This window comes from Doryrhamphus excisus, linkage group LG8 (genome assembly GCF_037039965.1).
Source record: "Doryrhamphus excisus strain RoL-2023G ecotype Guam linkage group LG8, RoL_Dexc_Guam_v1.1, whole genome shotgun sequence".
Lineage (NCBI taxonomy): Eukaryota > Metazoa > Chordata > Actinopteri > Syngnathiformes > Syngnathidae > Doryrhamphus > Doryrhamphus excisus.
Genome location: NC_136364.1, coordinates 20,363,473 through 20,390,192, shown reverse-complemented (window position 1 = coordinate 20,390,192; position 26,720 = coordinate 20,363,473). Strand labels below are relative to the sequence as shown.

Below are 26,720 nucleotides of genomic sequence, written 5' to 3'. Positions count from 1 at the left end.
GTTAAATAACCCCCACCCCTCACCTCACATGAAAACTGAACTTTTGGAGTGGCCTTTTATTGTGGCCAGTCGAGACATCCAGCAAACTTTCACAGCCATTGCAGAGGAGCGAACCAAATTCCACAGACCACAGCCTCCGCCACCCCTCACCTCACATGAAAACTGAACATTTGGATGGGCCTTTTATTGTGGCCAGTCGAGATATCCAGCAAACTTTATGGATGCTGTATGGTATCATGTACCCAGAAAAAATTATTACATTTGATTAATGTTCATGTTAAAGGTTAAATAACTGTTAATAGTTATCCTCCCTATCCGTGTGGAAGTGGTAAGTTTTTGGCTATTTAAGTTTAAAGGAAATAACTTGAAGGCTACCGTTTAGGTCGCTAGCTCTCTAGTTTGCGAGTTAGCATGTGTCTCAAGACCCTGCAGTTGCGCAATATGTTGTAAATAAAAAGAGTATAAATGTGACTATAGTCGTGTTTTGTCATGTCTACAGGGCTCTAATAATGCTTTGTTCATTTTAATCTGAAAAAAATAATTTGTCTACCCACCAACTATATGCGGTTTCATAAGTTTTTATTATTTGCCGTTTTATTATTATTATTATATTTATTTATTTATTACTGATTGATTGATTTTCTTTATTCTTGATTTGTTTATTTATTTTTCATCTTATTTTGTGCAGAAAAATAAAAATTAAGATATTTGAGAAAAGTTGAATGTTTTATCAGAGCTTTTCTTGTAGAAAATCGGAACCAAAGCACTGAAAAAGTTTGTATATTTTTCTGTTTTTAATAAATGCATTTTTTTAATATACATATTATTTGTATATATTTTTTATATACAGTAAATTTTTTTAAGGGCTTTAAAAAATTTTTAATTTTAAAGGGCTGATTCTGCGTTTGGAATACAGTATTAAGATGCCATATTTAAGGAGAACAACTTTAATGAGCCCATGTGTCACTTCGTCATTGATACACAATGTGTTCTGCTGACTAGATTACATAACAGTGACTCTTGCTCTACAGTGCCTCAGCAGTAATCTATCATGGAGGGTTACAATAGTGTAAAGATATTGGGTAATGTTTTTCTAGGGAGGCTTACTTCGAAATTCGTTTCGGCTTTTAAATATACAAAAAAAATGTTTTGCACTGTCGCATTCGACAAAATTCAATATCAAAGTACATTATAATTGCTGGAAAAGTCGAGAAAAAATACCGCTTTCTATAGTTTACGTTAAATACCCAAAGCGAGCACCCCCGCGTCCAGCACTGAGATGGTATGATCCTACATGGCGTAAAGTTTCCTTCCGCATTGAGTGCACTGTGAACGTGAATTTGATCGGCGAAAAGGTAAGCATGACATTTCTCTCAAGATTAATTCAATTCTCTTTATCTTGACTGAATGGCAGTTGATTGGAAGTAGACTTTGGTAAGCCACTGCCATTTAAACCCTAAATAATACAGGATGTTTGTTTTACTTGAGGCTAAAATGGCTAAAAGTGTAGACCTAGTTACGCAATGTGAGGCTAAAGTCAAGGTTTGCTTGCCGTTGTATAAGATATAATATATGACTTAAAGTGTATATCCTATGGTGGATAATAGTAGTGTACCGCTGGTTATACCGTTTTTGGACGTTTTGTTACAAACAAATCAAAACCACTCGCCGTGTGTTTTGAAATTGTGTTTAGCTGCACTTCAGTCAAGTAAACTGAGGTGTTTTGAGAGGAACATTTTCATATAAGGAATTTTGTTGATTGTCGAATGCTCGATTTTCTGCTTCGTGTCCAATCCATCTTCCATGTGACCTAGCAGACATTTAAAGCCTCCTTTGTTACATGTGAATTAGCAACTAAGTTTAATATGACTGTCAATCTATCACTTGGGACTTCATAATATGGACGAGTAGGACTTCAGCAGGTTGACCTTGACAAGTTTCCACTTTAATTCCAAACATCTAATGTTGAATGTATGCTCTACTGCAGGGGTCTCAAACTCAATTTACTTGGGGGTCACTGGAGCTAGGGTCTGGGCGAGACTGGGCCGCATCAGGTTTTCCAAAAAAAAAAACAAAAAAAAACGCATTTATTAAAAACAGAAAAATTAATAAACTTTGCTTTGGTTTCGATTTTCTACAAGAAAAGTTCAGATAAAACATTCCACTGTTCTCAAATATCTTCATTTTTATTTTTCTGCACAAAATAAGATGAAAAATACAGTGAAGAAAATAAGTATTTGAACACCCTGCTATTTTGCTATTTCTCCCACTTAGAAATCATGGAGGGGTCTGAAATTTTCATCGTAGGTGCATGTCCACTGTGAGAGAGATAAACTAAAAAGAAAAATCCAGAAATCACAATGCATGATTTTTTAACAATTTATTAGTGTGATACAGCTGCTAATAAGTATTTGAACACCTGAGAAAATGAATGTTAATATTTGGTACAGTAGCCTTTGTTTGCTATTACAGAGGTCAAACGTTTCCTGTAGTTTTTCACCAGGTTTGCACACACTGCAGGAGGGATCTTGGCCCACTCCTCCACACAGATCTTCTCTAGATCAGTCAGGTTTCTGGGCTGTCGCTGAGAAACACGGAGTTTGAGCTCCCTCCAAAGATTTTCGATTGGGTTCAGGTCTGGAGACTGGCTGGGCCATGCTAGAACCTTGGTATGCTTCTTACGGAGCCACTCCTTGGTTTTCCTGGCTGTGTGCTTCGGGTCGTTGTCGTGTTGGAAGACCCAGCCACGACCCATCTTCAATGCTCTGACAGAGGGAAGGAGGTTGTTCCCCAAAATCTCACAATACACGGCCCCAGTCATCCTCTCTTTAATGCAGTGCACTCGTCCTGTCCCATGTGCAGAAAAACACCCCCAAAGCATGATGCTACCACCCCCATGCTTCACAGTAGGGATGGTGTTCTTCGGATTGTACTCTTCATTCTTCTTCCTCCAAACACGCTTATTGGAATTATGACCAAAAAGTTCTATTTTGGTCTCATCTGACCATAAAACTTTCTCCCATGACTCCTCTGTATCATCCAAATGGTCATATGCAAACTTAAGACGGGCCTTGACATGTGCTGGTTTAAGCAGGGGAACCTTTCGTGCCATGCATGATTTCACATCATGACGTCTTAGTGTATTACCTACAGTAACCTTGGAAACGGTGGTCCCAGCTCTTTTCAGGTCATTGACCAAGTCCTGTCGTGTAGTTCTGGGCTGATTCCTCACCTTTCTTAGAATCATTGAGACCCCACGAGGTGATATCTTGCATGGGGCTCCACTCCGATTGAGATTGACCGTCATGTTTAGCTTCTTCCATTTTCTAATGATAGCTCCAACAGTGGACCTTTTTTCACCAAGCTGCTTGGTAATTGCTCCGTAGCCCTTTCCAGCCTTGTGGAGGTGTACAATTTTGTCTCTGGTGTCTTTGGACAGCTCTTTGGTCTTCGCCATGTTACAAGTTAAAGTCTTACTGATTGTATGGGGTGGACAGGTGTCTTTATGCAGCTAACGACCTCAAACAGGTGCATCTGATTCAGGATGATACATGGAGTGCAGGTGGACTTCTAATGGGCAGACTAACAGGTCTTTCAGGGTCAGAATTCTAGATGATACACAGGTGTTCAAATACTTATTTGCAGCTGTATCACACAAATAAATTGTTAAAAAATCATGCATTGTGATTTCTGGATTTTTCTTTTTAGTTTATCTCTCTCACAGTGGACATGCACCTACGATGAAAATTTCAGACCCCTCCATGATTTCTAAGTGGGAGAAATAGCAAAATAGCAGGGTGTTCAAATACTTATTTTCTTCACTGTAAATAAACAAATCAAGAATAAAGAAAATCAATCAATCAGGAATAAATAAATAAATAATAATAATAATAATAAAACTGCAAATAATAAAAAACTTAAGAAACTACATATAGTTGGTGGGTAGACAAATTATTTTTTTCAGATTAAAATGAACAAAGCATTATTAGAGCCCTGTAGACATGACAAAACACGACTATAGTCACATTTATACTTTTTTTAAATTTACAACATATTGCGCAACTGCAGTGTCTTGAGACACATGCTAACTCGCAAACTAGAGAGCTAGCGACCTAAACGGTAGCCTTCAAGTTATTTCCTTTCAACTTAAATAGCCAAAAACTTACCACTTCCACATGGATAGGGAGGATAACTATTAACAGTTATTTAACCTTTAACATGAACATTAATTAAACGTAATAATTTTTTCTGGGTACATGATACCATACAGCATCCATATCAAACTTGCGCGGGCCGCACTAACATTAAACTTTCATATCAAGGCAGGGGCCTCAAAGTAGTGTCCTGCGGGCCACATTTGGCCCGCGGGCCGCGTGTTTGAGACCCCTGCTCTACTGGCTATTTTTGCAGCATTAGAGAACTTATATTGAGGGTTATGTTTTGGCAAAGGTCATAGGCCAACATATTAAAGAGCGTAATTCCAGTTATTCAACTGCATATGTTTGCGGAATATTAAAGCAAAGTATTGACCTCGACTACCCTTTTAATAGTTAACTTTCTCCTTGTTGCCCTTTGCTTGGGAAGCGTGCTAAACGGAAAAGAAATAAATGTTGAAATTGATCTCAACTGGAACTATTGTATCTGTCAAGAAGTTGGACAAATAAAAACACAAAACATTTCTTTGGTCCATATTGTCTGTAGAGAGGTTTTAGAAAGTCATATAAAAAATAATAATGATTAAAAAGTACACTTTTAAAAAGGAATTTGTAACTAAAGTTAAGAATAATACAGCTCCGTTTTCACAAAGCAGGTATATTTTTCATTGAGACATGTTGCCATGACAACTCGCGCTATCGACCTTGAGATAGGACATCAAAGCATTCAAAGTTATCTGTTCAGTTGATGTCCTTAAAAATGCACTAAAAAAATGTACTGCAATGTCATTAAATGTGACTCACTTGATTTAAAAACAGTAGTTTAATGGAAATATTATCTTTCAACTTTGATAAGACATCTAACAGAAAGATGAGATATGCCTTTATTCATAACAGATTATTTATAACAGAAAGATATCAAGATCAATACATCTTCAACGCTGCTTTTCCTCACTTCGGTCGCCGGGTATGTTGGAACCTAGGGTTCAATTCCACCCTCGGCCATCTCTGTGTGGAGTTTGCATGTTCTCCCCGTGCATGCGTGGGTTTTCTCCGGGTACTCCGGTTTCCTCCCACATTCCAAAAACATGCTAGGTTAATTAGCGACTCCAAATTGTCCATAGGTATGAATGTGAGTGTGAATGGTTGTTTGTCTATATGTGCCCTGTGATTGGCTGGCGACCAGTCCAGGGTGTACCCCGCCTCTCGCCTGAAGACAGCTGGGATAGGCTCCAGTCCAACATGATAGAGTGAAAAGAAGTTCTCCTCCTATTGCGTGTGGAAGTGGTACGTTTTTGGCTGTTTTGTTTTGTCTTTGGGCTGCACGGTGGTCGAGTAGTTAGCGCGCAGACCTCACAGCTAGGAGACTAGGGTTCAATTCCACCCTCGGTCATCTCTGTGTGGAGTTTGCATGTTCTCCCCGTGCATGTGTGGGTTTTCTCCGGGTACTCCGGTTTCCTCCCACATTCCAAAAACATGCTAGGTTAATTAGCGACTCCAAATTGTCCATAGGTATGAATGTGAGTGTGAATGGTTGTTTGTGTATATGTGCTCTGTGATTGGCTGGCCACCAGTCCAGGGTGTACCCTGCCTCTCGCCCGAAGACAGCTGGGATAGGCTCCAGCACCCCCGGCGACCCTTGTGAGGAAAAAGCGGTAGAAAATGAAAATGAATGAATGACGTTCGGGAACGTGCTAACAGGCTTCCAGCTGACGCCTCATTTGCATAGGTTATTACTTAAGCACACAAATTTGGAGGGGGTGCTACTGTTGTAGTTCAGTAGCGGTTGTCAGTTATTTTCTGTTATGCCCCCCCAGGGGACAAATGCTTTCACTGCAAATATTATTGAGGACTAGTAATATCTATTTATTTATCTCTATGATTTTATTTCTCTCTATGAAATGCAACAAAATGGAGAGGTGCGAAACATACGAGTGTATTAAAAGGAGTACGTTAAATTTGTTCATGTTGGCAAGTCTGCAGCGACATTGAAAGTATTCCCGTGCCGCTCACGCCGGTAACCTGCAAAGTCACGAGTTGAGCCAATTGTCCAATAACGTCTACACAAATGCTGCCATTGTATCGAGAACATAGAACATAGAACATTGGTCACATCTGTTAGTCATCATATTTCTCTGTGCAGTTTAACCAGTTCTATACCATCCTCCTTTGTTCATTCACCTCCATTGTTTCCTTCTTAGAATCACAACCATCTCCCGATTGCTGGTCTTTAAACTTAAAGCGGACCTATAATGCTCTTTCTACTTTTCTTAACAATAAATGTAGTTAAAATTTTATATTATCATGTTAAATTATGCCAAAGTTTCAGATAAATGAGGTTTACACATTCGGAAATAAGCCCTGAACGAGGTTTGGGATGGCTCTGAATGTTTGGTTTCAAGGATTTTTTTTTTTAACACTGGTTCCCTGTGGCGTGACAGTGAGCCGCACTTCCTTATACGGGTGTTCCCGAATACAAACTGTAGACCTTATGGCCCACGGGCCAAATGTGGCCCGCAGGACGCTAGTTTGAAAATATGAGGTTGGTAATTGTCTGCAATATCTTAATCACATTGGTGAACAAATCAAGAAAGAAATGGTGCCTGAGGGTTTAGACCAGGGGTCTCAAACATGCGGCCCGTGGGCCAAATGTGGCCCGGAGGACACTATTTTGAGGCCCCCGCCTTGATATGAAAGTTTAATGTTAGTGCGGCCCGCGCAAGTTTGATATGGATGCTGTATGGTATCATGTACCCAGAAAAAATTATTACGTTTGATTAATGTTCATGTTAAAGGTTAAATAACTGTTAATAGTTATCCTCCCTATCCGTGTGGAAGTGGTAAGTTTTTGGCTTTTTAAGTTTAAAGGAAATAACTTAAAGGCTACCGTTTAGGTTGCTAGCTCTCTAGTTTGCGAGTTAGCATGTGTCTCAAGACCCTGCAGTTGCGCAATATGTTGTAAATAAAAAGAGTATAAATGTGACTATAGTCGTGTTTTGTCATGTCTACAGGGCTCTAATAATGCTTTGTTCATTTTAATCTGAAAAAAATAATTTGTCTACCCACCAACTATATGTGGTTTCTTAAGTTTTTATTATTTGCTGTTTTATTGTTATTATTATATTTATTTATTTTATACAAGCTGTAGACCTGCCCTCCCCGACAATATCGACATATGCAGTTGGAATTGCATGGGTGACTACATGTTCCTTAATGACGAGGACAGGCATTACTAGTTATTGACGATTTAGTAGCAATGCGTGCAGAGGCTGACATCCCATTAGAAAGGTTAGCCACTTTGTTGTGTATTTTATTATACGAAAAAATATTGTGATATATGCTAAGGTCCATATTGCCCAACCCTAATTAGAACAGACCATTTTGGAAAGCCGAGGAATTGTAACATTGTAACATCACTAAAATACAGCCTGAATAGGTGCAGATTCTGGAAGATCTGCACATTCATTTCTTATTTCCTGGTATACATTCCTATAATGAGATTTTAAAAAGTATATGTATATATTCTAAGAAAAGTTTTCCTGTTTTTTTTTTTTCTCCCTGGCTAGCGGATAGCAGACATGGACGCTGAGACCACCACTCAAACACAAGCCATGACTGATGAGGACGAGCCCCTCTTCAGCAACCTTGACCTGTTCCTTTTCTCCCTGATTGTTGGTCTTGTCATATATTGGTTGATGTCCCGCAAGAAGCCTGAACCCATCCCAGAATTCAAGAAGCTTGAAACAATGTGAGTGTTTTTTTTTGTTTCTTTGAAATATACTGTATGATGTATGTGCTCCCATCGAAGTGGAAGTGGTAAAAAGCTTGGTATTGATATTGGTATCGACTGATCCCCTGCGCCGTCGTGCCTCAAAAAAATGTCTCTCCAGTGTGGCGCTTGTGTGGCATTTGGGGGCGAGCACTTGACAGGGTGTGGTGAGTTTGAGGCTTGCGATGCGATCATCCCGTCTGGCAACGGCTAAAGCCCTGTTCCCAACCTGCTGCACTTGCAAATGTGGACAAAATTTGGGAATGAGTAAGACCTCAGCATGCAGATACTATGGAGCAGGTTTAGTGCAGGAGGACCTTTTGTTGTGTGCGGGTCTGCGTCGGGCTCTGGTGGACCCTCTGCAACCACTTCAGACTTTATGAGCACGGTTGCTAGTCGTCCAATACCCAGTGCATGTCTCTACAATGGATGACTGTAATGATTTACAGCTGATTCTTATGCAGCCGTACCTCTGACTTGTACGTTTAGCGTTCACAACCCAAACACATAAATAATGCGCTCTGTTGTTATACAGTAGATCCCTGCTATTTGCGGTGGTTACAATAGAAAATAAATGTGAATAATGGCGACACCCATAACGCTTACAGAAAAATTATTATACGCTATACCAGCTCACTCCTCCCTCTTCAGATGTTCCTGCTCGATTGAGGATCACTGCTTTGTTTTGCAACATTTGCAATAAAAGTGACTTGCCAGCGAGTAACCCTCCCCATTGTTCACTCAGGAAAGAAGCTAACACAGTAAACACAACAAATATATAAACACAAGTTTTGTTTTTGCTCTCATCTTTCGTTAACTAAAATCTATGTACACACAAGGCCTATTCCTCTAGAATATTGTTTGCGACGCCGAGATAATCCATTCACCTGACAGGTGTGGCATATCAAGATGCTGATTAGACAGCATGATTATTGCACACATGCACTTTAATAATGGAAGCATGCTGACTGCCACCAGAGCCGTTTGTTCATTTCCTACCGCTTATCCTCACGAGGGTTGTGGGGGTGCTGGAGCCTATCACAGCCATCTTCGGGCGAGAGGCAGGGTACACCCTGGATTGGTGGCCAGCCAATCACAGGGCACATATAGACAAACAACCATTCACACTCACATTCATACCTATGGACAATTTGGAGTCGCTAATTAACCTAGCATGTTTTTGGAATGTGGGAGGAAACCCACACATTCACGAGGAGAACATGCAAACTCCACACAGACATGGCCGAAGGTGGAATTGAACTCGGGTCTCCTAGCTGTGAGTCCTGTGTGCTAACCACTCGTTCACCATGCAGCTCCCGGGTCAACCATTCATTCATTTGTTTTCTACCGCTCATCCTCACGAGGGTCGCGGGAGTGCTGGAGCCTATCTCAGCTGTCTTCTAGAGAGAGGCGGGGTACACCCTGGACTGCTCACCAGCCAATCACAGGGCACATACGTATAGACAAACAACCATTCACACTCACATTCATACCTATGGACAATTTGGAGTCGCTAATTAACCTAGCATGTTTTTGGAATGTGGGAGGAAACCGGAGTACCCGGAGAAAATCCATGCATGCATGGGGAGAACATGCAAACTCCACACAGACATGGCCGAAGGTGGAATTGAACTTGGGTCTCCGAGCTGTGATGCCTGTGCGCTAACCACTCGCTCACCGTGCAGCCTGTCTTTGAGTTAGTTTTTTTTAATTCAAAGACATTGATTATATGTCGTATTGAATGCCTTATATTTCTATAAAATATTTTTTATGCTTGAAAATACTTCATATAGGCCAGTGGTTCTCAATTGTTTTGTGTCATTCTCCCACAGCAATTCAATACTTAGCCATAGATACGTATATAGATGGTGTTTTTTATTGTTATTCATGTAGAAGTGTTGCTTTTCGCCATATTATAGTGAGCAGCCAGGAAAGGGATGCATGTCCGACTCTTGGTGTTAAGCTGCTAGTGACCACATTTCCCTGATCTGGAAAGGCAATCATAAATCCAAGCGCTTTTTTTTTAAAAAACTAAAAAACTCCAGTTGAGCTGTGCAGTCAAACAAGTATTAGTTCGCCTTTCATTTTTAAACCCGGATCGCTTTTCATGGTCTGTATGAGAACTTTTGAGTTGTCTGTCTGTTTTGTTCTGCCGCTTCCTCCTTTATGTCAAAGCGTGCCAGCTTTCCCTGGGTTGGTCCCTTTCCTAGTCGCTTATCAGCAGAGCGATGGAGGTTTGGTTTGTTTCCACTCAACTCTCCTACAACTAAATATAATTACAGTCCCACCCCTACCACAACACAAATAACCTATCCCCTGACGATATGCTGACCCTGTGGTCTAAGTTGAGCCACTGAAGGAAGATTTAGTACAGGGGTCTCAAACACGTGGCCCGCGGGCCAAATGTGGTGGATGCTGTATGGTATCATGTACCCAGAAAAAATTATTACGTTTGATTAATGTTCATGTTAAAGGTTAAATAACTGTTAATAGTTGTCCTCCCTATCCGTGTGGAAGTGGTAAGTTTTGGGCTATTTAAGTTGAAAGGAAATAACTTGAAGGCTACCGTTTAGGTCGCTAGCTCTCGAGTTTGCGAGTTAGCATGTGTCTCAAGACTCTGCAGTTGCGCAATATGTTGTAAATAAAAAGAGTATAAATGTGACTATAGTCGTGTTTTGTCATGTCTACAGGGCTCTAATAATGCTTTGTTCATTTTAATCTGAAAAAAATAATTTGTCTACCCACCAACTATATGTGGTTTCTTAAGTTTTTATTATTTGCCCTTTTATTATTATTATATTTATTTATTTATTACTGACTGATTTTCTTTATTCTTGATTTGTTTATTTATTTTTCATCTTATTTTGTGTAGAAAAATAAAAAGTAAGATATTTGAGAACAGTGGAATGTTTTATCAGAGCTTTTATTGTAGAAAATCGGAACCAAAGCAAAGTTTATTCATTTTTCTGTTTTTAATAAATGCGTTTTTTTTTGGAAAACCTGATGCGGCCCAGTCTCGCCCCGACCCTAGCGCCAGTGGCCCCCAGGTAAATTGAGTTTGAGACCCCTGGTTTAGTAAGATCCTGACTTGGTGCGTGAATCCTGATTCCCAAAGGAATGACCATCAGGATGCGTGTGTTGTTTTTAGGCTATCTGTGGAATTGCAGGGTTACAGGAAGGGAGCATAAAAATGAAACAAGTGCCAAGATGGCCTGCTGTCGCCGTTCAAGAGAGCGATGATTACCTAACTGTTTTGAAGGAGGCGTAGTCTTCCATGTATTTCCTGTGCTTTTGTTTTTGGCCCTGAACCCCTCGGAAGGCTAGGAGCCAAGCTTCTTTTGTGAGGCCTCTCCAAAGGTGGAAAGTTGAGGCGAAAGACAAGCAACCCTTTCTTCCCCCAAGTTACCCCCCCCCCCCAATGTTTCCCCTCTCCCCTGCTTTTTTCTTTTGTGTGTGTGCGCGTTAGCTAAGCTACTCTGCCATTGGAGCAGAGCCTTGTCACAAATGGAATCCTTTTATGATAAATGTTGTTGCCATAGCAATCGCATGCCCCTCTCTCCTCCAGTGAGTTGGCGGCGGGGGACAAAAAAATCTACCATTCAGCCCCCCCACCACTACCCCTTCTTTAGTGGTCCACAGAGGAGTGGCTTTGGTTAGTTGACTAGCCAAATCCTCAGAATGGATCTTGTAGACTTTTTCGTTCTAACACCTTTCAGGCTGGAGAGGGGAAAAAAGGGGGGCGGGGAACGAGGGGAGAGGCATTTTCAGCCCCGGAGTGCTTCAGTGTGTGTGTTGGTACGAGTCAAAAAGAGCGGGGTCTGCAACTCTGCTGCATTTTATGGGGAAGTCAGTTTCCCACCATTGTGTCCAGACACTGACAAGGGCTTTGCAGTGTTGTTGAGCGACTATGAGAAACAGACGTAACAAGACTCGGGGAGCAGCACAGGAAGAGGCCGAGTTCAAATAATGTTGGAGCCTCCGAGGTAAAGGCAGACCTCGTCTTTTGTGAAGCTTTTTTTTTTTTAGTGTCTTTCTGGATTGGGGTTGTATTTATTCTATCGTGTGGCGTTGCCTTGCCAACGGTGATAGCGGCCGAGCTGAGCTGCAGGGCTACATGCCATGGGCTGCGTTTTCTCCCTGCCGGAGGACAGGAGAGATGCTGCTGAAAGGTTAGTAACCTGCTTCGAAAACGCACTGTGACCGTAACGTTACGGTACTTCGAGGTGCGTAGCGGTGCGATGCTTAGAAATGAACTGCATTGGTTTGACTCCAGTGTTTCCAGAAAGTTATATAAGAATAAATCTTTTCAACCACAAAATGTAATGTTTTCATCAATAATGAGTCACAAAAAAAAAAGAAAACCTAGCTTACACAAGCCTCACTGTTTGGGTCAATGAGCTTGTTCTGCTAAAGTGTTTTGAAAGCATGTTGTAATGGTTAGTTCACATACGGGTGTCAAAGTTCTAACCGGACCCAAAAAAAATGATAAATACTTTTCGGTTTCCGCTTCATTTTTGTGACAGCGACAGAGAGAAGAAGAACTTGGGAGTCAAACATTTTGAGCTGGCAGCTGCACAGAAAGTTAGCTTTTTTTAAAACTAAGACTCTCCAGTTGTCCCCGTGTCCTCCACGGTTTGGTTTACCTTTGCTGCATCTCAGTCCAGACACTTCCCAGACCTGATCTGATAATGTCCGGAAAGTCTCTGGTAAATCTAACAGGAATGTTGGAGCTTGAGGGCAAAATGTCTGCTTTTTACATTGCGATCTGGAGTACAAGTGTGAACCACAGGAGCCTGTTTTATAGCGTTTGGCATCCAATTCTCATGTCTGAAATGTCTAATGGGTTCCTTAAGTTTAAGGCAATTTGGCTAAGCTGTGCATTCTCGATACATGACGGTGTATGAAGAGTTTTTTTACATGTCCTATTTACAGCTAAGTAAGATACCTGTATCAACTCGGGGTACTTGATACTCAATTTATATGGTGAAAATATGATTTATATGAAAAAAGGTCATAACAATCTGGAGACATTGCTCATAGCGTTAAGGAAAGATGGTGACTGAAAGAGAAGAACATGGGTGAGCACCTTGAGGCTCAACGGACGGCATCAAACTAACTCAACCAGAACAGAAATTATTGCTGGAATGGAATGGAATGGGCTTTATTGTCATTATACAAGATGTACAACGAAATTGGAGAGCTTCTTTTTTCAGTGCAGTAGTCAAGTTTAAAAAAACAAAAAAAGTATATAAAGTAGAGTAAAAAAGACAATTTAACAAGATACAGTAAAGTCTCGTTATATTGATATTGTTGGGAGTCTGAAAAAATATCGATATAACCGGACTGTCGATATATCCGATCCTGCGCCGAACTGCATTAAAAGTGGGCAATAATGCACTCATTGTTCTATACTATAGAACAATGTCGAGCAGCTTAAATCAATCTTTGCTTAAGGATTTCAATACCAAAAAAGAACACGGCGAACGGCTGCTTCCAGTCAACTTTATTTTTCACACTTCCACCACCAGAGCACAGCACACACACCGATTCCCACACTTCCTGGTTCACAGGTCATGCTCAACCCGCCCCACATAGCTGGCCAAACACATGCCTGCAACAGAGGAACCAACGAACGCCAGCATGTACATATGAAAAACAGTGATTATTGCAAGCGATAAAAAGATATCTGAATACAACACAATTAAATACATGTATTTGTACGCTTGTGTCTTCGTTGGAATAGGTGTGTATGCTATGTCAGTTGGTTCTTCTGTTGCAGGCATGTGTTTGGCCAGCTATGTGGGGCGGGTTGAGCATGACCTGTGAACCAGGAAGTGCGGGAATCGGTGTGTGTGCTGCGCTCTGGTGGTGGAAGTGTGAAAAATAAACTGGAAGCAGCAGTTTGCCGTGTTCTTTTTTGGTATTGAAATCCTGAAGCAAAGATTGATTTAAGCTGCTTTTGTATCGATATAAGCAGACCAAATTGGCTGGCGGGAGATGAAAAGGGCATCGTAGTAACCGGATTATCATAATAACCGGGTATCGTACCAACGGAACTAATTATATCATAAAAGACTAGAAATTTGCCGGGAAATGAAAATAGTATCGTAATAAGCAGTAATTCGTTATAACCGATATCGATATAACGAGACTTTACTGTATATACAAGATGTATACAAGATATCCAAAATATACACAAGGTATTGCACAGGAGTATATGCAGGAGCAGATATATTAATTTTAGTGCAATGATCAATGGGTCATAGTGCAAATAATGACTAGTGTGTACAGATGAGTAAAGTCATATATGAATGCACAGAAAGATGTGTAAATAATCTATATTGCTATTTGTTATATGGCCGGATGTTACTTTTTTTATATATTTTTTGTATTTATTGAAGTTTTTTAAAGAAGTGAGAATATAGCAATGATGAATTATATACATATGTGTCAGTCGATACTTCTGTGTGCATGTACTCTGCATTTTTTTTTGATGCGCTGATAAAATACACAAATTTTTTATTGCACCGTTGATTGAACTGCAGCTGCCGCCGATCCCCTTGATCATGAATGAAGCGGCACAACCTTTTATTTTGCTTCTTGCTTTGATTTCTACCCTATTTTGCCACTCGCTTGTTTGATTTGTAGAAAATAATAATTAAGCAACATTGTGGACAAGGCTGTAGTGATAAATGAAAATGTATATTGATGTAATCTATTGAAACGTCATCTATGTGGTTAAATAGTCTTCATCTACCCATACACTGAACTGAAAGTAAAGATGGTGGCTCTAAAAGTAGCATGACAAAAAAAAAAATCTGAATATTTTTTTCCCCTTCTTTCTTTCTAATAATGTTTATTTTTAGAACATGACTGACATGACAACTTGCCACTAAACACATATTTAACCGATTATAATAATTATCCATGTATTAGTTAATATTACCCTAATGTGTAACACATGTTTTGTTCCCCAGAGCACCCACAACGAGAGAGACGAGTTTCATTGAGAAAATGAAGAAAACGGTAAGTCCTGTTCGCCAAAACAACGTCGATGCTGCAGATTCTCAATGTTAGCCTCGATAACCATCGGTGGGAAAAAACTGTAGGAATGTATCGGAGTCCTTAAGGAGTAGTGCCCTGGGACTGGGGGGGGGTTTATACGTTCAAGAAAACAAAAGTATTTTGGACTTGTTGAGTCAAGTTGTCAGTCAGCATCCTTAGCACTGTAAAGGTTGTCTTAAGCAAGGCACTAAAATGAGTTATTGTTTTGATTGTTACTCCATAGTTTGTGGGAACGCTTGTTTTGAGGTGCTTGAGGTACATTTTAATAGAACTCCTGTTACAGCGGAGAGGAGTCAACTATGAACAGGAAATGACAAAAATGACTATAATTAGGAGTATAATACAGCAACAACTAGTTGGTTGGTTGGTTCAATTCCATACCAATATTGCAGCTTTGAATATTGGCTGATGCTGATATCAGCACAATCATACATACCTCTGTTGGTTACTTTGCACAACGATGAGCCAATTCAAGAAACAATACAAGCAGTTGATGTTTGTTAAATACAAGGATGAAGAGTCTTGAACCAGTCATGATGTGCTATATATATCACTATATTGACACTTACTATGGTACCCATTATGTCATTGTAGGGTCACATTACCTCATACTTCGGTATGAGGTACATTATTTAAAAAAACAAACAAAAAAAACCCTGAACTGTATTATGGAAAGCAGGAAGTGAACAAATGTAACAGTTACTGATTGTAAAAGTACCAGATGGAGGGGTAGGATTTAATAAGCTTTGCTTCTTCCTACTCCTTTTGGACATGTGGAACTGTGAACTGATTATGGGATGCACTCAATTGTAATCTGATGCATGTTCAAATGAAATAAAACCATTACCACTACTATGGTACCCATTATGTAATTGTATGGTCATATCACCTTGTACTTCGGTACGTGACTAAAATTAAAATTAAAATTAAAATTAAAATTAAAATTAAAATTAAAATTAAAATTAAAATTAAAATTAAAATTAAAATTAAAATTAAAATTAAAATTATGTTAGGATTAAAATTAAAATTATGTTAGGAATAAAATTAAAATTATGTTAGGAATAAAATTAAAATTATGTTAGGATAAAAATTAAAATAAATAAAAAATAAATAACTTAAATTATATTAGGAAATCAGGAAGTGAACAAATGTAACAGTTACTGATTGTAAAAGTACCAGATGGAGGGGTAGGATTTAATAAGCTTTGCTTCTTCCTACTCCTTTTGGACATGTGGAACTGTGAACTGATTATGGGATGCACTCAATTGTAATCTGATGCATGTTCAAATGAAATAAAACCATTACCATTTTTATAGTGTTGAATGTTCAAAAAGGCTTGCACAAGTGGTATTCCTCAGAGAACAATAATCGGCAACAGTTACTTCTTTCAGCATTTGGGCTTTGCTTTTATGCCTGCTTGTCCCCGTGAGAGTTTCCCCTTGATATTTTTTTTAATCCAATATTTGTTTTGTTTTGCTGATATCGTCCCTAATATCAATACCCGATCAGAACATCCATAACACAACAGCACATAGAGCAAATAGACTATGACAGCAGACTGAATCGACTCAATACAATAGCCTATTTTGAAATGGTTTTATTCTAATATGTATGCCAAAGCATACAGTTTATTACCCGATGATGTCATGTAGTTCTGTGGGAAACGCTAGAGTTATTATCTTTCATAAAGGCAATTTCTAATGGAGGCCTTGTGTCGGATCTCCTTAATTGTGGTGCACCTAAGTGTGACGCAACCATTTGGTGCACATCATCATACGGTCACATGGGCTTTAAATGTGGCGTATTCACACTTAAAAGTAATCATAAGACTCAGAACAACTTCACTACTGAATGGGGCCTGCCTGCTGATGCAACCACGCATATGTCATACTTTGGATTAAGATGAAAGAATAATAAAAAAAAAATTGTGTGATTTTTGCCACAAATTGTTCGAATACTATGACGCTAGTGGAAAAGACCTTTGTCCCCTAGTTTCTTTTACTCTGAATGACTTTTTGGATAATTGTTAGTTCATTTAAATTAGTAGGTTTCCTGGCTCAGACTCTGCTTTTATGCCGAGTTCACAAATGTTCTGTAGGGTTGAGGTCCGGGCCTCAATCATTTATTTTATTGTCCTGATATCCTGTCCAAGTTTCTGCCGTCTGGCTACTGATTTAAAGTGAAGTTGAAGAATTTGGACATACCTGTAGTCTCCGTAGTTCCACCCACTTTGTGCAGTGCACCAGTACCACTTGGCAACAAAACCAGGAACACTATGTAAATTAGCTAAAAATATTTAATTCTACTGTCAGTGTATGTTAGTTTTATGTTTGCTAAATACAAGGATGAAGAGTCTTGAACCAGTCATCATGTGCTATATATATCACTATATTGACACTTACTATGGTACACATTACGTCGTTGTATGGTCACATCACCTCATACTTCGGTACGAGGTACATAATTTAAAAATTAAAAAAAAAAACAAAAAAAAACTTAAACTGTATTATAGAAAGCAGGAAGTGAACAAATGTAACAGTTACTGATTATAAAAGTACCAGATGGAGGGGTAGGATTTAATAAGCTTTGCTTCTTCCTACTCCTTTTGGACATGTGGAACTGTGAACTGATTATGTGATGCATTCAATTGCAATCTGATGCATGTTCAAATGATTAAAATATTTAATCCTACTGTCCTAACTTTTATTTCTGACCTTTGTCCACCTAACTCCAGAGCAAGAACATCATTGTGTTCTATGGCTCCCAGACGGGCACAGCAGAGGAATTTGCCAACAGATTGTCGAAAGATGCTCAACGCTACGGCATGAAAGGAATGGCTGCCGACCCAGAGGAATATGACATGGTAAATTATATTATAAAAATATTTATAGCACAATATTTATAATGAACCATTGTTTTAGTCAAAGCTTTCTGTCCCTGATGTCATGTTGTTCAGGGTGAACTGTCTCGTCTAGCTGAGATCAAAAACTCATTAGCCATATTCTGCATGGCAACTTACGGAGAAGGAGACCCCACAGATAACGCCCAGGATTTTTATGACTGGCTGCAGGAAAATGGCGAAGACCTATCTGGACTCAACTACACGGTGAGTTTTTATCATAGATCTTTTTCTATCAATATATTTTTTATTGAAATAAATAGATAGGAATATAGTCAAACAGCTCTGAAGAATAATGGTAAGTGATTCAGTAAGTAATTAGCGATTTTGGTGGTCATGCCCCATAATGAGGAACATACTGGGTCAAACAGTTTGTTCAGTGGCCCGTGAGATTGCGCAACTCTGTTGATGCTAGTGAATGTTTCTACTCTTTGTTCTCTCTGTCAGTTTTTAAAAAATTCAAACCATTTCCTACAAAGTTATAATTTTATCCCATTGGGAGGAATGCATTGGATTTATAGTCACTCTGCCACTGTAGTGATTTTTTTTTTTTTAAACACCAAGTCACAGTTAATTTTGGATCTTTTTCCGTATTTTTGTATATAACATGTCATCTGCCTCATGAAATATGTAGCAATGTCCTATCATCAAAATGTCAAAATGGCTTCTTGTAGGTATTTTCTTTGGGCAACAAGACATATGAACACTACAACGCAATGGGGAAATATGTGGATAAAAGGTTGGAAGAACTCGGAGCCAAGCGCATCTTTGACCTTGGTTTAGGAGATGATGATGGCAAGTAAGTAGTAAAAAAAAAAGTTACACTGACTTTAATATTAATCTCTGTGGTTGTTACTTATTAATATTGATTGAAACATCTTTTTCTTTTGGCTCTCAGTTTGGAAGAGGACTTTGTCTCATGGCGAGAGCAGTTTTGGCCCGCAGTCTGCGAGCACTTTGGAGTGGAAGCCTTAGGAGATGACTCGAGGTTGATTTACAGAAACGTTAACATCACAAGTCAAATATGCCGCCGCTTAATCCTATCACACAATGTTACACAAGAAGCTCTAGCATGACACTTTCTCTGAAATGTTAAATGTTTCAAGATAACCGACTGCTTTGTTCTCGAGTAGCATACGACAATATGAGCTGAAGGAGCACGCCGACATCAACATGAATAAAGTGTTCACTGGAGAGATTGGCCGTCTGAAGAGTTTTGAGGTCCAGAAGCCGTAAGTATGATGCCAGAGAAATGAGCATGTCTGCAGTTACTAAAGGTAATTTGAACTTTTTGCCCCCTAGTGGACATTTTTTAATGTTGTAGATTTTTGGTGCGTTTTTGGTTTGATTAAAATGAACTAGAGGTCATTGACATTGCTAGTACGGATCTTTTGGTCAAAAGGTGGACACTAGACCTGAATGCACTTGGACCAAAAAAAAATGTTTCATTATTAACCCTTTAGGTCAGGGGTCTCAAACTCAATTTACCTGGGGGCCACTGGAGCTAGGGTCTGGGCAAGGCGGGGCCGCATCAGGTTTTCAAAAAAAAACCCAAAAACACATTTATTAAAAACAGAAAAATATACAAACTTTTTCAGTGCTTTGGTTCAGATTTTCTACAAGAAAAGCTCTGATAAAACATTCCACTGTTATCAAATATCTTTATTATTATTAAATATCTTTATCTTTATTTTTCTGCACAAAATAAGATGAAAAATAAACAAATCAAGAATAAAGAAAATCAATCAGTAATAAATAAATAAATATAATAATAATAATAATAAAACTGCAAATAATAAAAACTTAAGAAACCACATATAGTTGGTGGGTAGACAAATTATTTTTTTCAGATTAAAATGAACAAAGCATTATTAGAGCCCTGTAGACATGACAAAACACGACTATAGTCACATTTATACTCTTTTTATTTACAACATATTGCGCAACTGCAGGGTCTTGAGACACATGCTAACTCGCAAACTAGAGAGCTAGCGACCTAAACGGTAGCCTTCAAGTTATTTCCTTTAAACTTAAATAGCCAAAAACTTACCACTTCCACACGGATAGGGAGGATAACTATTAACAGTTATTTAACCTTTAACATGAACATTAATCAAACGTAATATTTTTTTCTGGGTACATGATACCATACAGCATCCACATCAAACTTGCGCGGGCCGCACTAACATTAAACTTTCATATCAAGGCGGGGGCCTCAAACTAGTGTCCTGCAGGCCACGTGTTTGAGACCCCTGACTTAAGGCAATATTGCTCAGTAAAACGCTTAAAATCGTAAAACTCAATAAAACGCGAGGACAGCTGGGATAGGCTCCAGCGTACCCACGACTCTCGTGAGGATAAGCGGTATGGAAAATGGATGGATAGATGTTTCATGAGAAGTTTTTCATGTGGGGGCAGGGCGGCAGGCACTCCCTGAAGATAATTTCAGCCCCCAAAGGGGGGAAGCTGCAAAAAAAACACATATAATTGGGAACCACTGATTTAATGTAAACATTCATTCATGCTGGAGCCTATCCCAGCTGTCTTCAGGGGAGAAGCGGGGTACACCCTGGACTGGTGGCCAGCCAATCACAGGGCACATATAGACAAACAACCATTCACACTCACATTCATACCTATGGACAATTTGGAGTCGCTAATTAACCTAGCATGTTTTTGGAATGTGGGAGGAAACCCGGAGAAAACCCACGCAAAACTCCACACAGAGATGGCCGAGGGTGGAATTGAACCCTGGTCTAATAGCTGTGAGGCTAGCTGTGCTAACCACTCGCCCGCCATGCAGCTCCCGGGTCAACCATTCATTCATTTGTTTTCTACCGCTTATCGAATTGAACCCAGGTCTCCTAGCTGTGAGGTCTGCGCGCTAACCACTAGACCACCGTGCCGCCCTAATGTAAACATTTGATACTGAAACATACATTTTCACAACAAAAGCATAATAAGACACACATGTACTCACACAATGTTTTGTTTGACACATGGTACTATTTTTAAAGCACCGTGTCACTATCTTGCATAACAGTGACCCCCCCCCTCTCATTTTACAGGCCATTTGATTCAAAGAACCCCTTTTTAGCCCCGGTCACCGTCAACCGTAAACTCAACAAAGGAGGCGATCGGCACCTGATGCACCTTGAACTCGACATTTCCGGCTCCAAGATCAGGTGACTCAGCGGCTAATCAAGATGATTCATACTGGTTCTATGTATCATAAGTATATCATAGTCATAGTATGGGCAAAGTCTAACCTGTGACATTGTGGGATTGCAGATACGAGTCAGGTGACCATGTGGCTGTTTTCCCATCAAATGACGCGGCATTGGTGAACAAGTTGGGGCAGATCCTTGGAGTGGACCTTGATGTGGTTATCTCTCTGAACAACCTTGATGGTACGGCATTGACGGCGCAAAGTACCTTCTGACTTAACGTGCTCCTCCCTCCAATCTATCCAGGAATCCCTGATATCTATGTTTGCACTGTCAGCTCATTTATAATTATGATACTGCAATTATTATTATCAATAAGTACCCAGTTTATAGAGCTGTATTTGTATTATGTGACTAATTTTACATATGGAATTCTGTTAATTTTTTCAGAGGAGTCCAATAAGAAACACCCGTTCCCTTGCCCGACGACGTACCGCACAGCTCTAACACACTACCTCGACATCACGCATCCTCCTCGTACCAACGTGCTTTACGAGCTGGCGCAGTACGCTTCCGACCCCAAAGAACAGGAGAATATGCGCAAGATGGCGTCCTCGTCACCCCAGGGAAAGGTCAGTGTGTGGGGGGGGGTTGGTGGTTTGTTTGCAGAAGATGAATTTAGGGTCTCTGTGTGTGGAGTTTGCATGTTCTCCCCGTGCATGCGTGGGTTTTCTCCGGGTACTCCGGTTTCCTCCCACATTCCCACATGTGAGTGTGAATGGTTGTTTGTCTATATGTGCCCTGTGATTGGCTGGCCACCAGTCCAGGGTGTACCCCCACCTCACGCCCGAAGACAGCTGGGATAGGCTCCAGCACCCCGCGCGACCCTCGTGAGGATAAGCGGTAGAAAACGAACGAACGAACGAACGAATGAACGAATGACCCGGGAGCTTCATGGTGGATGAGTGGTTAGCATGCAGGCCTCACAGCTATGAGACCCGCGTTCAATTCCACCTTCGGCATCATCTGTGTGGAGTTTGCATGTTCTCCCCGTGCATGCGTGGGTTTTCTCCGGGTACTCCGGTTTCCTCCCACATTCCAAAAACATGCTAGGTTAATTGCCGACTCCACATTGTCCATAGGTATGAATGTGAGTGTGAATGGTTGTTTGTCTATCCTGTATGTGCCCTGCCTCTCGCCCAAAGTCAGCTGGGATAGGCTCCAGCCAGTGTTCTCCGGTTTCCTCCCACATTCCACAGATTATCGAGTTTTACTGGGTTTTAAGCATTTTACTGAGCAATATTGCCTTAAGTCAGGGGTCTCAAACACGCGGCAAGTTTGATATGGATGCTGTATGGTATCATGGACCCAGAAAAAATTATTACGTTTGATTAATGTTCATGTTAAAGGTTAAATAACTGTTAAAAGTTATCCTCCCTATCCGTGTGGAAGTGGTAAGTTGGTAAGATGGCCGAAGGTGGAATTAAATTTGGGTCTCCTAGCTGTGTGGTCTGCACGCCACCCACTCGAACACCGTGCAGCTTTAAAGTAGATATTTTTAAAAATAAACCCTACTTTATTATTAAAAAAAAGTACTATTTTTAAGTTTTTTATGCGATTTAATGACTTTTGTCTTTTTTCCTGCTCTTTTCTTATCAGGCGCTCTACCAGAGTTGGGTGCTGGAGCCCTGTAGAAACATCCTCGCCATCCTTGAGGACATGCCCTCTTTACGGCCCCCCATTGACCACCTGTGTGAGCTCCTGCCTCGTCTCCAAGCTCGCTATTACTCCATAGCCTCGTCCTCTAAAGTAAGTCTCTCTTCAACAACCAAGTGAATAACGCTCTTAGTTTGATTCTACAAATTGTATTTGCTGTTTATACCGATTTTTAAGATGTTTATATCCGTGTTCCACAGGTTCACCCGAACAGCATCCACATCTGTGCTGTGGTGGTGGAATACAAGACAAAGACAAACCGCACCAACAAGGGAGTGGCCACTAATTGGCTGAAGAACAAACTCGTGACCGACAACGGCCACAAGTCCACCGTTCCCATGTACATCCGCAAATCTCAGTTCCGCCTGCCCTTCAAGGCCAGCATCTCGGTGATCATGATAGGTCCTGGCACAGGGATTGCTCCCTTCATGGGCTTCATCCAGGAGAGGGGCTGGCTCAAACAGCAAGGTATTTATACATAACGTAGTATTCCCTTCACGTTAAACCTAAAAGATCATCAACAGCAAGTATGACCTCACATATTGTCGTCGTGTCTCTGCCATCCGTGTGCAGGAAAGGAAGTCGGCGAGACGGTGATGTACTTTGGCTGCCGACATAAGAATGAAGATTATCTCTACCAGGAAGAGCTGGAGGAGGCGGAGAAGAATGAAGTCCTAACGCAGCTTAACGTTGCCTTCTCCAGGGACCAGGAATACAAGGTAGCGTTTTTAGACCGCTGTCCTAACATCCACCGGAATAAACGTTTGCTCTTGTTACTCCGGGGTCACACAACTTTTAACAAGATACCAGTCTTATTTGTGGTAGTTTCCCTGGGCTCAGGTTTGTTTACAATGTTGGGTTAGAGTGGTTATGGTAATGGTAATGGTTTTATTTCATTTGAACATGCATCAGATTACAATTGAATGCATCCCATAATCAGTTCACAGTTCCACATGTCCAAAAGGAGTAGGAAGAAGCAAAGCTTATTAAATCCTACCCCTCCATCTGGTACTTTTACAATCAGTAACTGTTACATTTGTTCACTTCCTGCTTTCCATAATACAGTTTAAGGTTTTTTTAATTTTATTTTTTTAATAATTTACCTCGTACCGAAGTATGAGGTGATATGAGCATCCAATGACATAATGGGTACCAGTAACTGTTACATTTGTTCACTTCCTGCTTTCCTAATATAATTTAAATTAGTTTTTTTTTTTTATTTTAAAATTTTTTAATTTAAAATTTTTTTAATTTTTTTTTTAATTTTATCCTAACATAACTTCCTGCTTTCCATAATACAGTTTAAGTTTTTTTTTTAATTTTATTTTTTAATAATGTACCTCGTTCCGAAGTATGAGGTGATATGACCATCCAATGACATAATGGGTACCAGTAACTGTTACATTTGTTCACTTCCTGTTTTCCTAATATAATTTAAGTTATTTTTTTTAATTTTTAAATTTTCAATTTTTATTTTTTTAAATTTTATCCTAAGAAAATTTTACATTTTACAAAAATTAAAAATTAATTGGATGCTATTTTGTGTGTGTGTGTATATATATATATATATATATGTATATGTATAGATATGTATACATAAAAAGAGCCACATAGAAATAGTGGTTCATATTTTAATTCTGTCAATTCAATTTGAATTCATTTGGATTTCTCTACACTCAAGGTTTATGTCCAACACCTCTTGAAGAAAAATAAGGACCACCTCTGGAAGCTCATTCATTCGGACAGCGCCCATATTTACATTTGCGGGTATGTATTTGTCATTTATCAATTTTTGTTCAATATCAACTTTTTTTATATCTTTGTAAGATGTTAAACCACAGCTGATTTGAACAACATAACTATAAAACTGGAACAGACGCTGTGTATGCACCCCCAGCTAGGTCTTCAGTAAAATATACATCATTTTTAATTTTTTATTAACACAAATGGGGCAGAATATGTAATATAATAAGCTATTTACAACAAAAACAAAGATTCTATGTTCAGTATGTGAGCGTTTGTCTCCCCCTGGTGGTGCACTTGACAACCTTCAACTCAATTCTTTATGTTTGACTTTTCAGGGATGCAAGAAACATGGCGAAGGATGTACAGACGGCCTTCTACGAGATCGCAGAAGAGCTCGGAGGCATGGCACGCACGCAGGCCGTAGAATACATCAAGAAACTGATGACCAAGGGACGCTACTCGCAGGACGTCTGGAGTTAAAAAAAAAAAAAAACCCAGCCCGAGGCCTCCATCTAACTACTCTAGTGGTCGTTTTTAATTAGTGTTGTCTGTTTTTTTTTTTTTTATATCTTATTTTATCAGGACTGCAAATGAAAACATTAAACACATTCCTATTCATATTCTGGGTCATGAAGCTAAAGAGGAAAAAGCCCTACCTCTGCAGATTATTTAGCAAAGCCATTGCACAGCTATTGTCGACTAATCTATGTAATATCGTGCGTCTGGGCCAGAAGAACTTATCGTCTGTCATCCAGCGCCACTGTTTTTGTCTCTGATGACTGGGTGGAACAGTGTGTTATATATTATAGCACATCACTCTTGGTTGTTGTTTTTTTCCCCCCCAAAAAAGGGAGACTCAGTCATGGTACAGAAATTTAAAAAATGCAAACATGTTGCTATCATTTCAAATTATTTTTATTTTACTCTTTCAAGATGAATTTAATGAATGGGACAAAAGTTACGCAGCTTTTTAACTATTGACTCATGGATCCCCAAACTGCTTTTATTCATTGTGTTAATCCACTGAACACAAATTATGCAAATATATATATATATTTAGAATTCATCATGCTTTAAAAAAAACAAAACAGTTGCTGTTTGTATAACACTGCAATATGAATGAATCACTGCAGGCAGTTTTTATTGAAATCATGCTAACACTATACAGTAGTTTATTTCATTGTTAAAAAATTAAAAAAAAAAAGATTACGGAGGGAAATGTTTGAGCAAACTGGCACAGGTACTAATAATGTTCAACTCTGTTTTGACAAGGGACATTTTTCTGTTTATGCATATGATACTAATTTACTTTTTTAGAGGCAGGCACGTGATGCAAAGAAGGTTTTTTTTTCTGTATTTTGTTTTACATACAAGCATGCATTTAAAAAAAAAATACTGAATGAAAATGTACAGATATAATGTTAATATTCTGAGTTAGAGCGTTGAAATGATCTGTATTTGATGCATTTGACTGAAGAAAATATGAACACACATCCCCTCGCAGGTGGGGTGGCGCTAGCGGTTAGGCTAAAGCTACACAAGCTGGTCTCCATTGGTATAGGGCCTACTGCAATGGGACCCAAAAGAAATGGGGCCCCAGCAGAATTCCTGCCCCCCCCCCCCCCCTCCATTCATTACACATGAGTACTATAACATGTGTATTCAAAGTCAAAACTACAGTACAGTATGTATTCCTGTGCTGCCTGTGCCTTTTAAACACTGCCTTATATAATTGGATTTATACATTTCACAAAAGTGTTTCCTCACTGTTGTGACTTTTCTCCATTTTACCTATATATTCTATATATATATATATATATGGTGAAATTATTTGATCGCAAAGACATGTCTTTTTAAAAAATTAAATAAAATTTCAGAAAGTAAAGTTGATTTTTTTTTATTAACATTTCCATTTTGCCACAGTTGAATAAACAAGAGCATGTAGTACATCAGATACTATCTATTGCTGTTGTACACATCAAAATACAGTGTAGCTTTAAATGAAGGTTAATAAATACATTAATAAAGGTAGGTTTGGTGTGCTTTAATTAATATAGCCCTCTATGTTTGATCTCATGTTTTTTTTAAATCAATTTCATAGAGATAAAGTACATAGAAAGTAATATACTATAAAAAGATTTAATATAGCCTGTAATCTGGAATATATTCATATGTTTTTGTAATTTTATCAATCAATTATATAA

The 26,720-nt window shown here is 39.3% G+C and overlaps 1 protein-coding gene across 2 annotated transcripts; it reads left to right on the top strand.

The window, feature by feature from the left end:
• Window positions 1-1,251: 1,251 nt before the first annotated feature.
• porb (P450 (cytochrome) oxidoreductase b) lies at window positions 1,252-26,556 on the top strand. Of its 2 annotated transcripts, none has more exons than XM_078792994.1 (16): window positions 1,252-1,355; window positions 7,721-7,902; window positions 14,901-14,949; window positions 17,723-17,851; window positions 17,945-18,094; window positions 18,562-18,686; window positions 18,786-18,875; window positions 19,021-19,119; window positions 20,956-21,072; window positions 21,179-21,297; window positions 21,505-21,686; window positions 22,714-22,863; window positions 22,971-23,238; window positions 23,344-23,489; window positions 24,452-24,537; window positions 24,852-26,556. In XM_078792994.1, exons 2-16 carry the CDS (start codon window positions 7,733-7,735, stop codon window positions 24,994-24,996), a joined length of 2,025 nt encoding a protein of 674 aa, XP_078649120.1. In that variant the 5' UTR covers window positions 1,252-1,355; window positions 7,721-7,732; the 3' UTR covers window positions 24,997-26,556. The 2 variants fall into 2 exon arrangements, with proteins under 2 accessions (XP_078649120.1, XP_078649121.1); XM_078792995.1 differs by lacking the exons at window positions 1,252-1,355; window positions 7,721-7,902 and adding exons at window positions 11,690-11,906; window positions 12,013-12,092.
• Window positions 26,557-26,720: the final 164 nt, after the last annotated feature.

Excerpts from the sequence above, each read along its gene's own strand:
- porb (XM_078792994.1), top strand. The coding sequence starts at position 7,733 with ATGGACGCTGAGACCACCACTCAAACACAAGCCATGACTGATGAGGAC. Across the intron at positions 21,073-21,178 it reads ATTTCCGGCTCCAAGATCAG|ATACGAGTCAGGTGACCATG; the intron begins GTGACTCAGCGG and ends GTGGGATTGCAG. Across the intron at positions 23,490-24,451 it reads CCAGGGACCAGGAATACAAG|GTTTATGTCCAACACCTCTT; the intron begins GTAGCGTTTTTA and ends TCTACACTCAAG.